The sequence below is a fragment of the Priapulus caudatus genome, unplaced genomic scaffold, assembly GCF_000485595.1.
Source record: "Priapulus caudatus unplaced genomic scaffold, Priapulus_caudatus-5.0.1 Scaffold2097, whole genome shotgun sequence".
Lineage (NCBI taxonomy): Eukaryota > Metazoa > Priapulida > Priapulimorpha > Priapulimorphida > Priapulidae > Priapulus > Priapulus caudatus.
The window spans coordinates 6836-21309 of record NW_014579158.1 but is presented as its reverse complement, the minus strand read 5'-3'; the positions used below and the strand labels follow the sequence as shown (position 1 = coordinate 21309).

At 42.0% G+C, this 14474-nt stretch overlaps 1 protein-coding gene across 1 annotated transcript in view; it reads left to right on the top strand.

The window, feature by feature from the left end:
* LOC106818221 (zinc transporter ZIP14-like) overlaps positions 1–12566 on the top strand; it is a gene marked incomplete at its 3' end in the record, with an annotated part of 22195 nt that extends 9629 nt beyond the window's left edge. The window contains exons 2-6 of the mRNA XM_014822942.1: positions 1598–1763; positions 2352–2521; positions 3233–3358; positions 11435–11614; positions 12368–12566. Of these exons, the coding sequence (XP_014678428.1) occupies positions 1598–1763; positions 2352–2521; positions 3233–3358; positions 11435–11614; positions 12368–12566 (841 nt within the window). The remainder of the gene's footprint in view (positions 1–1597; positions 1764–2351; positions 2522–3232; positions 3359–11434; positions 11615–12367) is intronic.
* Positions 12567–14474: the final 1908 nt, after the last annotated feature.

Sequence of the window (14474 nt, the reverse complement as noted above, 5' to 3'; positions counted from 1 at the left end):
GAGAGAGAGAGAGAGCGAAAAAGAGCGTGGTGAGACAGAGAGAGGGTGAGGAAAGGTGAGAGAGGAGAGGAAAAGGGTAGAGAGAGAGAGAAAGGTAAGAGAGAGAGAGAGAGAGCAAGGAAGGGGGAGAGAGAGGGCTTTCTCCTTTTAATTTTTAATTGGAAATAGGTCTAAACGATATGGCAAATAGTAACTAAACAATAGTAAATTGTTTACAAATAGGAACGTCGACCATATGAATGTTAAAGGTTTAAATGATGCTCAAAATTTTGATCATAGAGTAATTTGGACCTAGAAAACCTAAGAAGGTACCTATAAAGCAAAAACATTTTTATCGAGCTGCCAACTAAAATAATGTACATAAAAATGATTTTCTTTTTAAATCAAAAAGTTTTTGCTGAAGAGTACTACACTTGTACTTGGCTCAACGTTTTTATGAATTATTGAATACGGGATTTCTAATGCATACAGACATTCTAACAGACAAATAGTTTCACAATGTAGGATTTATAGCGTTAGATAGTGTTATACAGTGTTATATAGTGTTATATAGTGTTTTATAGCGTCCTATTGTGTTATATAGTGTTGTAACGTCGAATTATTAGTTCAAGTAGAAATGATGAAGTAGAAATCCAAACTTGTGTCTTGAACTGCGTAAACTTTAATATCTGCTCATGTCACATCTCCTTGCACACAGGGACAAAAAACGCGCTTAACAGGGAATAAGCACAATGCGCTTTCTCTCGCGATCACAACCAGACTCTCTACTCCTACATCTCTGTCCTATAATATATTATCCCCAAAACCCATACATCCTGAGCGCACATGTACCCGTTCTCCCAGACCGCGTCCTAACCCTATTTCACAATGACCCTAGAAACGCCTGACCTAAAACACGTTTACTATTCTCCCTATAACATCAATCTAGCCGGACAAGATGCGCGACACTCTGTCTACATAGACTACCACTAAAACAACCCCTAGTCTAGCTCCGCTGACTAATTCATGCAACATCTGTAAATCATATGTTACAGTGTTAACACAATTGTACAGTTGTATAGTATTGTATATAGTGTTGTATTGTATTGTATTGTATTGTATAGTATAGTATTGTATATAGTATAGTATTGTATATAGTATTGTATAGTGTTATATAGTATTGTATAGTGTTATATAGTGTTATACAGTCTTATACCGTGTTATAAAGCGTTATACAGTGTTATATAGTGATATACAGTGTTATATAGTATGGTATAGATTTATATAGTGTTATATAGTATTATACAGTGCTATACAGTGTTATATAGTATGGTATAGATTTATATAGTGTTATATAGTGTTATATAGTGTTATATAGTATTATATAGTGCTATACAGTGTTATATAGTATGGTATAGATTTTTATAGTGTTATATATGGTTATATATTGTTATATAGTGTTTTATAGTATTATATAGTGTTATATAGTGTTATACAGTATGATCTTCAGAGTCCACACACATATCACACATATAACTCTTTCTCGCGAACCTACTGCTGTGCTTGCAGTACACCTATAACGACCTGCTTAATTAACTTGATTAACCTGTACTCACAGTGTCTCAGCAGTCACGATCTAGTCTACCTCCGGGACAGAGGCGTTACTAACGACGACCAAGTGGCGCGGCTGTGCCCGGATGTGATACGCAGACAGGAAGTGGATACGCGCTGCAAGCCACGTGACAATCGCGACGGCTCGGACACGAAGCCCACGCTGGCTGAGGGTGAGCAAAAATGAGTTACGATTGGCTAAAATGTAAATGCATCTGCATATCAGAGGCTTGCATTTTTTTAAATTGATATAAAAGCTAGCAGTACCACTAATATATATATATATATATATATATATACGCGCACGCACGTAAATAATATACGAAATAAATAAATAAATATATATATAAATAAATATATATTATCAACAACAAATAGGTCACGCGTCACGTCACTTGTCGTGGTTGTTGTTGTTACCTCCGCCAGGGGCATGGCGGGGGTTATGTTTTCACCGGCGAGTTTTTGAGTGTTGGTTTGTGTGTTTGTGAGTTACCATGCACGTTCCAGTTCACTTCCGCTAGGTGCGCTGGCTGTAGACTTACAAACACGCAACCACAGGCTAAGGGGAAACCACAGTCCTCCCCCACCTGCACGCTCGCACTAATCCGGATCCAATTAATTATTTATTTAATTAATTAATTAATTAATTTTTCCACTTAATTAATTAATAAAAAATTTCACATTGAGAGAATTCAGCTGCCTTGGCGGAGGTCGAGAGCTCTAGTTGTTATTGTTGTTGTTGTTGTTGTTGTTGTTTACAGTTTGGGGTTACGGCGTGCTGTCAGTCACCCTCATCAGCTTATGCTCACTGACCGGAATTCTTCTGCTCCCCATCATGGCAAAGAACCTCTACAAACAGATTCTCAGCTTCTTCATCGCCCTGGGCGTCGGCAGTCTGGCGGGCAGCGCCGTGTTTCATCTCATACCCGAGGTACGCGCGCGCGCGTGTGTGTGTGTCTCTGTCTGACTGTCTGTCTGTCTCTCTATTGCTCGCTCGTTCGCTCACTTTCCCTTTCTCTCTCACACTCTTCTTTCTCCATTTTTTTCTTTCTTTCTTCCCCTTTCTGTCTCTCACTCCTTCTATCGCTTTTTCTCTCATCTCTCTCTCTCTCTCTCTCTTTCTCTCTCGTTCGCGCTATCTATCTATCTATCTATCCGTCTATCTATCTATTTCTCTCCTTTATTTCTCGCTCGCTCCTTCTCTCTTCTTTCCTCTCCCGCTCGCTGTCTGTATATAATATATAAACCCTGTATTACGTTACACCGTTTTTTTACCCTAGCTTCTCTCTGTACGTATATGTTAACCCCAACAAGGTTAATTCACATTCTGCCGTGTGTTGTGTCATAGGCGATAGCTGTGGTAGACATTGATCCAGATCAGACCTATCTGGGAAAGATGATACTCTCTCTCTCTCTCTCTGTCTGACTCACTCTCTCTCTCTCTCGCTCTCTCTCTTTCTCTCTCGCTTTCGCTCACTCTCTCTCTCTCTTTCTCTTTCTCTCTCTCTCTCTCTCTCTCTGACTCGCTCTCTCTCACTCTCTCTCTCTCACTCACTCACTCTTTCTCTCTCTTTCTTTCTCTCTCTCTCTCTCTCTCTCTCTCTCTCTCGTTAAGTTACAACGATTGCCGTATGTGTTGCAGGCGCTGGGTTTGGCCGACGTTGATCCAGATAAGACCTATCTGTGGAAGTTGGTGCTGGCTGCAGGTGGAATCTACGTTTTCTTCCTTGCCGATCGCATCATGAAGATACACCTGGGAAACAAGCAGGTAAAAATATATAATATATATATATATATATACTTATATATATACTATATACACTATATATATTATATATACTATGTACTACATATACTACATATACTGTAGCGTAGAAGTTACACCAAGATTTGAATAACATAATTTAATCAGTAAAATAATCAAAGACGAAGTACAAATTTTGTGTTCACTAAAAGAAAATATTGTTTACAAATAATACAGGTCTCTACACGGACACGCTACTCAAATGCCAGACTCTAACTCCCGATCTCTCTTCAAATGTGACCCGCTCCAGCAAAACCAGGATTAAGTAGGAAATTCCACAAATTGAGTTATGTGCATATCCGAATAGATCATTTAATTACCTTTAAAATGATATATAATATTTGGCTATATCTAAAGAATTGACCGATCTACAGCAATTTGAAGATCGAAAACCGACTTATTCCGGAATATGCAGCTTTTGAGATAAGGGTAAGGGGCACAGTCGGGGGGATGAGCGGTCAGGGGCCCTTCAACATTAAAAAAATAAATAAAAAATGACCATAATAATCTAGAGATATCTGAACCTATATATCCGGATTAAATATGCACTTCGGAACTTATTTTTGTAAAAATCTCATTTTTGTCCAGGTAGGCCATTTTCAGCATTGACATGTGTGCGTGCTCATTACTCAAAACAATGACTTGCGACTTAGTCCGTATTATGCTGGAGCGGGTCACAAATGTCTTTTTATATGCCCACTCTCTACCAATCACAAACAAGTCCAAACTCTTCCTAACCATTCACACACAACTACCTTGCTCTTTGTCCTTCCAAAACTCCCGCCATACCCACATGTCTAAAACCCGATCTGCAACCGTCTAGACTAATATTCCTAAACTAACACACGTCTACCTTACACACGAAACGTACTATTCATAATCCACATGTTAAACACTGCACCTAACCCAACCCAGGCTAATTTCAGCCAAATCTAGCTACACTTACTACTTTATGTAAACATCTGTAAAACACATGTTACATTTACCTCCCCCTTCTTCAAAACGATGACCCCATCATTGATCCAGCGCCCTGCTTATCTAAATTTCCTCTTTAACTACCTTCATACCACAGCGGCATATCTACCAACTAGCAGCGGAGTCCCCACACACACACACACACAGCAACATCACACACACAATGCACACACACACAACACGACACATAGACACACCTACTCCCCCCCCCCCACAACATCACACATCACAATACACACACGCCCGCTACCGACTCTTCCCGACGAATAGAGACCGACATTAAATAAAATTCCACGTACCGTCGACCATACTAATACAATACCCCTTTCACTGAACACATCCACCCTCCCCACATAATAAATAAAATCAATGTTTACAAGCTTAGTGTTACAGACTACACTGACCACGATTAGTACAATACCTATGGCTTACACTGCCCACCGACAAATCTCACTGACCACTCTTATAAATTTCAATACTTGGCACGAATTGCCAGGTAAAACCATCTGTTCAAACAAGACAAATTTCCTGAAATCTTAAAAAGAGAAGAAAAAAAAAACACAACACAACAACTCAATAAAATACCATACCATGCATAACCTAAAATACAAAACAATACAATCATAATAATTAATACCAGAAACTAACTATAATACAAATTACAATAGAATATCCTGAAATACAAAAACACTACAATGCATATAAATAACACAATGAAATAAATACAATACAATATAAAATACACTACAATACAATAGTCTTGATCCCTTGACGATTTTACGATGTTACAATGTCCTCCAGCTGATCTTCTGTCTTGATGTTGATCTTCTACGCTGCTGCTTCTGATGCTGATGCAATGATTGAGTGATTGTGCTGTGGCATTTAGTTTTCTTCTATAATGTCCAATGGTTTATGCCAAAAGTTCCCCAGCACTGATAATCTGCTAGCACATTTGCCTTCGTGCTCACAGACACAGATATTGTTCTCACAAATTTGAAAGTCGTTGACTCTGCTGAATTTGCCCGTTGAATTCTCGCTGAAGTACTGCATCGCTGAAGTTGTCGCAGGAGTAGTGAAGTCACTAAATGATGATTAGGTTTTTCTCCTCCTCGCCAAAATGTTGTGCTGACTGCCGCATCGATGTCCTGCGAAAGATGTGTCCATCGATGTCTCGCCAAAATCTGTGCCGCGGAAAGATCCTCTAATGCACGCTTCTCTCTGCATGTCACTGCAACTGCAACAATTATAGAAAACCCCAACAGTAGCTCTCTCCTAACTTATATGACTCATAGCCATGCCTTTAATGTATGTGTGGCCGCACATAAACCAAAACCGCGGTCATCTGTAATACCCACACCTCAAAATCCTTACCAAGCCAGATTAATTTACTGAAACAACATTATTTATCATCATAACATGTCCATCCTCCCCCATTAACATTCTAATCCCTTTTACTCCTACCCCACAAATATTCCCCTACATTTATACCTAACATTGTATTACTATAGCATGGTCCCCGGTACTATAGAACCTTTAATGCTACAAGAAATATTTAATTACGATATGATTAATAATAAATAATAATAAATAGCAGACTGCACTTCACTATATTATACTATTTATACCTGGTACCAGACTCTCACTCACACTCTACCTGAACACCAGCATGCACCTCAAACCACTTGTCAAACACCTACTGCACACTTTGTAAATGCTATAACTCCCAACTACACTCACACAGTACCCTGTACTCACACCGTAACCTGTGTCGCCAGTCTAACCCTGTGTTCTACTAGTTATCTGTATGTAGAAAAATATTATTGACAATTCACTAAATGTCAGTACAACTACTGCAGTTGTGCGAGAGGAATCAAGTCATTTTCCCCCCACTCATCACATTCTGCTTCATCTGAGGTGCTTGAACGAATTTAGCTCTCCGTTCCGGCTGCCTCCTTCTACTTGTCGCATGAACCTTGTCCCCTTGCACGTACTTGGCCCATGCACCCTGCAGAAAAGCTGAACGCAGAATATCTACATGTACAGCATGTGTGCGCCTTGACCGCAAATCCTTAATAAGGAACTTAACTACCGACAGCTGCTGAACGATTAAGTAATACGGGCGCCTAAACGATGCAAGCTTCCTAGACTGTGCTGGCTTAGTCGTAGGATTAAACCAATAAACAAAGTCCCGGGAATGAACTCCTGCTCTTGAGCTCTTTTGTCATAGAAAACCTTATTTTTCTCTCGTGTATGCCTCGTGTTCTCCTGAAGCTGCGTGCATGCTCGATGAAGCCTGTCGAGCGCCAAAGACACTGGATCATCAGTGTACGATACCTTACGAGGCTGAAGGAATGTATCCAGCGGCATCACTGCATCCCTGCCATAGACAAGAAGGAATGGAGTGAACTGTGATGTTCCATGAATACTCGTTCTGTAAGCGAACAGAATAGGACCCAGCTTTGAATCTCAATCATGGTGGGAGTCCTGCAAATAGCACCCAATCATGTTGTTCATAGTACGGTGGAACCTTTCACACTGACCATTACTTGCCGGATAACAGGGAGACGTACGGATGTAATGGATCTTGAATTCCTTCGAGATGGCAGCTGTAGGGGAATTTCTAAACTCCAACCCATTATCAGTCATGAAAGCAGATGGACAACCCTGTGTAGGGATAAACCTATCAACAATGCGTACGCTTTCGGGTACGATGAGTAAAGATCCAAGAACGTAACTATATACCTGTTCCCACTGTCAGACAAAGGTAGAGGCCGGCCACCCTCAAGTAAGTCTTCTGAAAGCCCAGGTGTCCAGCATATAAATGGTCCCGACACAACAACAAAACCTGTGGAACAAGGGATTTAGGCACCACAAGTTGTCGACATGGAACGCCGTCATGATTGGCTGCTCCCAGATGGAAAAGAATCCCATTTTCAAATATAAAGTCAGCCGTCTCTCTGCGTTAACGAAGTGAGGGGTGTTCTGCTTCGAATGTTGCAACCATGTCTCTCGCGTAAGGGTCCTGCTGCTGCAATAAAAGAATTTGCTATGATGAAACATCAAGCCCTGTTTCAAGAGTATCATTGTCATCCTCAGATACCGCAGCCTGACCATCTTCCTTCTGTAAGATTACAGGTTTCATGAGCATAGCCTGTTCTCGTGTTACCTCAGAAGTGGTGTCGCCCTCGCTGTCAGTCTGTTCTACTGGAATATCTGTAGAAAATTTAGACAATGCGTGAGATTGGACATTCAACGGCCCCTCTTGGTACCGGATGTCAACATCAAACTCCGATATCCGAACTGCCCACCTCTGCAACTTCGCGTTACAGATAGACTTTGTTTCTAGAATATACTTTAACGGCCAATGATCGGTGATAAAGTAAACTTTGAAACGACGAGAAAATGTTACAACTTCTCTAAGGCATACACCAGAGCAAAACACTCCTTCTCGACTATCTGCCATCTCGCCTCACACTCAGTAAACTGCTTGCTCAAAGAGCACCACGTGTTTCTGGTCGAGTACATCTCTCTGCGTGAGTACGGCTCCTACTGCAATAGACGACACATCACAGTACAGCGTGAACGGTAGATTACGATCTGCGAGTGCACAATGCGAGGGCTCAAATGCCAGACATGTTTTCAGAGACTGAAACGCCTCCTCAGCTTTAGGAGATCAAACAAATTTATCCTTCTTGACAGTCAACACCATTAACGGTCGTGCTATAACAGCATAATTGCGTATAAATTTACGATAGTACCCTGTTAATCCTAGGAATTAACGGTCTCCTGCCACATCCTTGGGTGGAACACGTGGAACCACATCCTTACTCACGCCCTCGATCTTACCCGGGTCAGGTTTCAGTCCCTGTGGTGATATCACATGTCCCAGGTATGGCACAGAACTGCGCATGAAGAAACACTTTGAAGGCTTTGCCCTCAGGTTCGCAGCTCTCACCCTAGAGAAGACTTCGTCAAGATGACGCGTGTGAGTTTTAAAGTCAGGCGAAAATACGATGATGTCATCGATATATACCAGCGCACTTTTCCCAAGAAGCCCTTCAAGTGCCATAGTCATACATCTCTGGAACACAGCAGGAGCACAGCAGAGACCGAAACTTAAGACACGGAAAACGTAAAGACCTGCATTTGTGTTAAAGGCTGTCTTTGGTTGATCCTCTGGTGCAACCGAAACCTGATGATACCCTGATCTGAGGTCAAGTGTCGAGAAAAATTTTGCATTGCCGAAATTCTGCAAAATATCATCAATAATCGGCAGCAGAAAGTTGTCCTTGGATGTTACAGCATTTAATCTACGATAATCAATACACATTCTCCACTGATCACCCTTTTTAGGAACGAGCAACACCACACTAGACCAAGGAGATAAAGACGAAACGTCGGTGCCATTGTCAAGCATCTCGGACACCTTCTCCTGCACAATATCTTGCTGTTTCGGACTCATCCGATATGGTTTTGTTTTGAACAGACGAGTTGTACCTGTCTCAATACGAAACTCAACGAGATTTGTTAACCCAAGATCCTGGTCACGGCACCAAAAATGTAGCGTAGATGTTACACCAAGATTTGAAATAATTTAGACGAATATCAATCAAATAATCAATAGACGAAGTATAAAATTTGTGTTCACAAGTAAAAAATATATTGTTTACAAATAACAGAGGCACCCCCCCCCCCCACCCCCCCCCCCCCTCTACGTGGTACACGCTTACTTCGAATGCTAGACTCCAACTCTCCCGATCTCTCTTCAAATGTTTATTTATATGCCACGCTCCACCAATCACAACAAGTCGCAAACTCTTCCTATACCAACCACATACAACTACCTAGCTCTTTGCCTTTTTCAAACTCCGTCGCCATACAACCACATGCCCTTAAAACCGGCGATCCCCTGCAACCGTCTAGACTAATATTCCTAAACTAAGCAACGTCTAATCAACGAGCTGATCCGGCGCAAACGTACTATCATAACGCTACATGCTAAACACTGCACCTAACCCAAGTTACCAACCCAGGGCTATTTTCAGCTCAAATCTAGGCTACAGCTTACTAGCTTTTGTTAAACATCTGTACAACGCATGTTACAATATATGATAATATAATATAATTTATATCATACAATATATATATTTAAATAGAAGGGCTTAAAAAGGCCAAGCATGATAATGCATATGCGAACACTTGATTCTGGGACTTAGAGAAATAAAGCACCCCCTATATATATGGCTATTCCCTCTATCATATGTCATAGAGTGTACTAATATAGTATTCCAGTGTAGAAGCGTAAAGAGTCACCATTGTGCATCCATTTCCTCGTATCATATAAATATGTCCATATATATATATATATTTATTATATATGTCTATTATATATGTCACATAGTGTGCGTCCATTCCCTGTATCATATATGTCATATTATATATCATATTATCAGGAGTGAATAATAATAGATTATTGTCTCTTCCTGTTTAACCTTTGACCTAATCTGGCACGGTATTTATAGCCACAGAACATTGGTTGTACGTGATTTAACACGTTTACAAACTAATTGTGAAATATAATCGAAACACTAAATTCCTGTTCACATCCTGTTTTAAATGCATAATAGGCCCATTAATTATGCAAAGTTGACGAATGCTAGAGTAACTGGCACATTGTGTAGTTAATAAGTACATAACCTTACATCCAAACGCGTATTAGCTTGTCCAATATCACTGCTGGTTACTAAGAAATGTATAATTGATATCAGCAGTCAAATAAATCAGTTGTTTACAGTTTCAAACCGCAGCGGCCGAAGCGGGTGTGATACAGATTATAGTGCACCGGACATTTTCGCACGCATGCTCAGACGTACGCAATGCTATAATCAGTGATTTCGATTCTTGTGGTCTGAGTGCGCATTCGTTCATGCAGTATCTCTGCGCACTGCTAGATCATGTCCAGCTGTTACCATTCAGCTGCTTGAAAGCTCAACTGGCACGCTAGCGATAATTGTAATGATCGTGGAATCCACGTATGAAACACGAACCACCGCTGGCACCTCCATTTCATATGGCGTCCAAAACATACGGGCCAAACAAATGTTTTACGCCATTGCTTGACTCCTGGATGACATTTACGGCACGTAAATGATACGTTGATAAATTTCACCACCGATTTTCAGTCTTTTTTTTTATTTTACCCGGCCTTGTTTTTGGGAAGCTAATACGCGTTTGGATGTAAGGTTATGTATTTATTAACTACACAAGGTGCCAGTTACTGTAGCATTCGTCAACATTGCATAATCAATGGGCCTATTATGCCTTTAACTCATACGCCCATCCTGTTTTTCATTCCTCATCAGATAATAATAGCGAGGGATGATTTAGAATATAAACTCATAACAGGGTATCATGCACTTTTACCAGATTAACGAGGGCAGGCTAAGCCCCCCTCAAATATAGTACCAAGGTATGGGAGGGCAGGCTTCATAGAGAGTTCTATGACGTCACTGAGTGAGGTTAGGATTAGGCTAGTAACAAAAAATTGGGGTTCAAAATGCACCACCACGGGCACCACGTCACTTCCGGTTTATGACGTCACTTCCGCCCCAGGGGGCATCACGACACTTCCACCACCAGGGGAACCACGACACTTCTGCTATCAGGGGGCACCACGTCACTTCCGGTTTATGACGTCACTTCCGCCACCAAGGGCGCCACGTCACTTCCAGGCTATGACGTCACTTCCGCCACCAAGGGGAGCCACAGGGTTAGGGTTATACAAAGTGTTGGAGTCAAATTTGTCTTGACCAATCACAAGCCACCCTCCTGGTCCAGACTCCTGGGATTGACACTACTCTAACTCCCTCTCTCTCTCGCTCTCTCACACACACACTCTTCCTCTCCCACTTGCTCTCCCTCTCTCTCTATCTCTTCATCTCTCTCTCTCTCTATCTCTTCATTGCTCTCTTTCTCTCTCGCTCTCGCTCTTGCTCTCTCTCGCGCGCGCGTGCTCCCCCTTCTCTTTCTATCATATAACAGTGTGTATCTATACGTTCCTTGTAGATGCGTAAAGAAGCCAAACACGGGGCAAGGATTCTGCACAATGAGTCTACGGCATCCTCGCTCAATATAACTCCCTCTAATGACGTCGTCGGTCTCAGGATCATTCACCTACCGGAGGAGAAGAACGGACACGTCGGCAATCACGACCACACGCTTGTGCTGGAAGCTGAGCCGTCCGAGGTACGTACGCACGCACATACATACATACACGCACGCACGCATATACATACACGCACGCACGCACATACATGCACGCACGCACGCACGACCACACGCTCGTGCTGGAAGCTGAGCCGGCCGAGGTACGTACGCACGCACATACACGCACGCACGCACATACATACACGCACACACGCACGATCACACGCTCGTGCTAGAACAGTGGTTCTTAACCTTTTTGGCACCACGACTCCATCATACATTCTTCGTCAGTACCGTGACCCCCGAAACAAAAATTGAAAAAAACAGCCCGATTTATGAAAACATGTATTTGCCAATACTCAGACAATGGGATAGCTGAAATTGCTTCACAGCTATCAGGCAATCAGGCAAGTGCTTTAATTGGGCTTGTGGGCAACCAAATTTTTTTTCTCACTTGCTCTGTCGGGCAAGTGAGTACAAAAATGTGTAGCACCCTGATAATTATATAGAATTTAAATGGATTTGTCTCATTTATGACCCATTCATGACCCCCGGCAAAACTCCAAACGACCCCCATGGGGGTCACGACCCCAGGTTAAAAACCGCTGTGCTAGAAGGTGACCCGTGCAAGGTGCGTACACACGCACATACATGCACGCACGCACGCACGCACGCACGTGTTGGAAGCTGACTCGTCCGCGGTCTTTGCTAAGTATCGATTTATTGAGTATAGTTTGGTTGCAATAATCGATAGGATAACTAATCATCGAATACCACCCTGCCCTTCTACAGCTGTCACACGGACACACGCACGGGACATTTGACCCGGAAGAAAGCGTCATCGCCGCCGTAGCGTGGATGATCATATTTGGCGACGGATTGCATAATTTCGTCGACGGACTGTCGATCGGAGCTGCATTCGCAGACGATCTCTGGATCGGAATCAGCTTATCCGTCGCCGTCTTTTGCGAGGAGTTTCCGCACGAGCTCGGTAGGTGGCGCAAGTGTCCCGGCTGACGGGCTTCCATGTCCAATGCGCTCTCTGTCATGGCGAGCTGCACAACCTTGGTAAATGTCTGAGGTCGTTGTTTTACCAATACTCTTTTAGGTGAGTCTGATTTTATGCCATCCACGAACTGGTCTATCAGACGGGCAAGTGTCAGTTTTCTGTATAGTGCCAAATGTGGTGCGTGCATGTGCCTCAAGTCGCTTTGCATATGATTGTCTAGATTCATGTGATTTTTGTTTATCCCGTTAAAATGGTTGAAGGGCAATTGCAACGTTACCCGAGTCAGTATAACATTTCTTTAGAAGCTTATACAATTCTGTCCAGCCAATAGTCGGTGTTACACTTAGTAGCTCTGCCACATGGTTGGCAGGTTCACCCATTAACAATCGCAGTACCAGCCTCGCACGTCTGCCACCATCACGTTCATCAATAATAAAAATCAAACGCTTGAGATTTAATAGCCACTCAGCAAATGACACTGGCGTATCATCGCGCCCCGTAAACTCATGAAACCTACCAACCAAAATCAAACTTTAAAATTCTTTCATAAGTGCACATAAATGCAGGTTAGGAAACGTGATTTCCTCAGCGGATGTGTCGGCTGTTTCGTCAGCTGACACGTCAAATAATGGGTCATTCTGTTGGGGGAGCGTTTAGTAGTCATTATAAGGCGGGAATAGAGGTTGAATGATGTAAGGGGTAGCAATACGCCGCACAGTGCGAGGGGGGTGCAAGGAGTAGAAAAATGAGTATTACACACTCAGTATCAAGGATGATGCATAAAGCAAAATATCAGCTGATATCGGTGACAGGAGCGGCACGTAGAATGCTAGCCCGGAGGCAGTATGCAGACACACGGTGAATAAAGTAGTAGACACACGTGGGTTAGATAAGTAATAAAATGGCGTAGCACAGCCATAGCTCTGGTCTATGGCACCAATTATAGCTGAGCCCGGAAGCTTGCTGTACGTAAATCACTATGGCGTATGAGTATTAATGACTTACTTAATGTGCTACGCTATACACCACACATATGACAATAAGAATTAATAGACGTGAGAATACCACATAAAACTTGTAATTTATCAATTAAGAAGTTATCATGCAATACAGTCAACAATGAACACAATACCGGCTATACAAGTGACAATGCAAAAATAAAACAAAGTACTGTGAACAGGTTTGCTTACGTATGCAGCGGTGCCTGGCTTGTCTAGATGCGTGATGTCTACACACCTCAGGTTGACATATGCTTTTACTCAGAAATACCGCTATATTTATACAAAATTCTGTGTGCCGTGACTTGCGTGTGTGTGTGCCGTGCGCAATGCTAGGTTCCGCATTTTTGTACTCGAGGGTGCTAGGGCGAAAGGGTGAGAGGGCGAGAGGGTAATAACTGTAATTTTGTGTTTTTTTAATATCTTTTGCATACATTTCTATGTATTCGACTTACCGAAAATTGCATAGATTCTTAGGAAACCTGCGTTTTATTGAGGCTGTTGAATTGTAGTTAAACATGCAAGAAACGTCACCTTAGGAAACCTGAGTTCTATTTAGGCTGTTGAACTGTAGTTAAACTTGTAAGAAACGTCCCCTAGGTTGTTTTTAATTCTCTAAAGGACCCGATCGCATACATAGTTAGATCTTAACATAGTCGTAACATTTCTCCAAGTTAACACAAACATTATAACAGCCGAGAGGGTCCGTCGATATAAATAGATAATCTCTATTATGTACTCTTGATATCTAATACATATTTGTGGAAGTTTCTCGATCTGTTTGTCTGTTCTCGATGGAAATCAATATGGGCCACTCTAGATAATATGTCCAAAGATGATCAGTAGGGGTAAATTTTGGTGCTGAATGTTATGGGCACATTGGATTTTATAG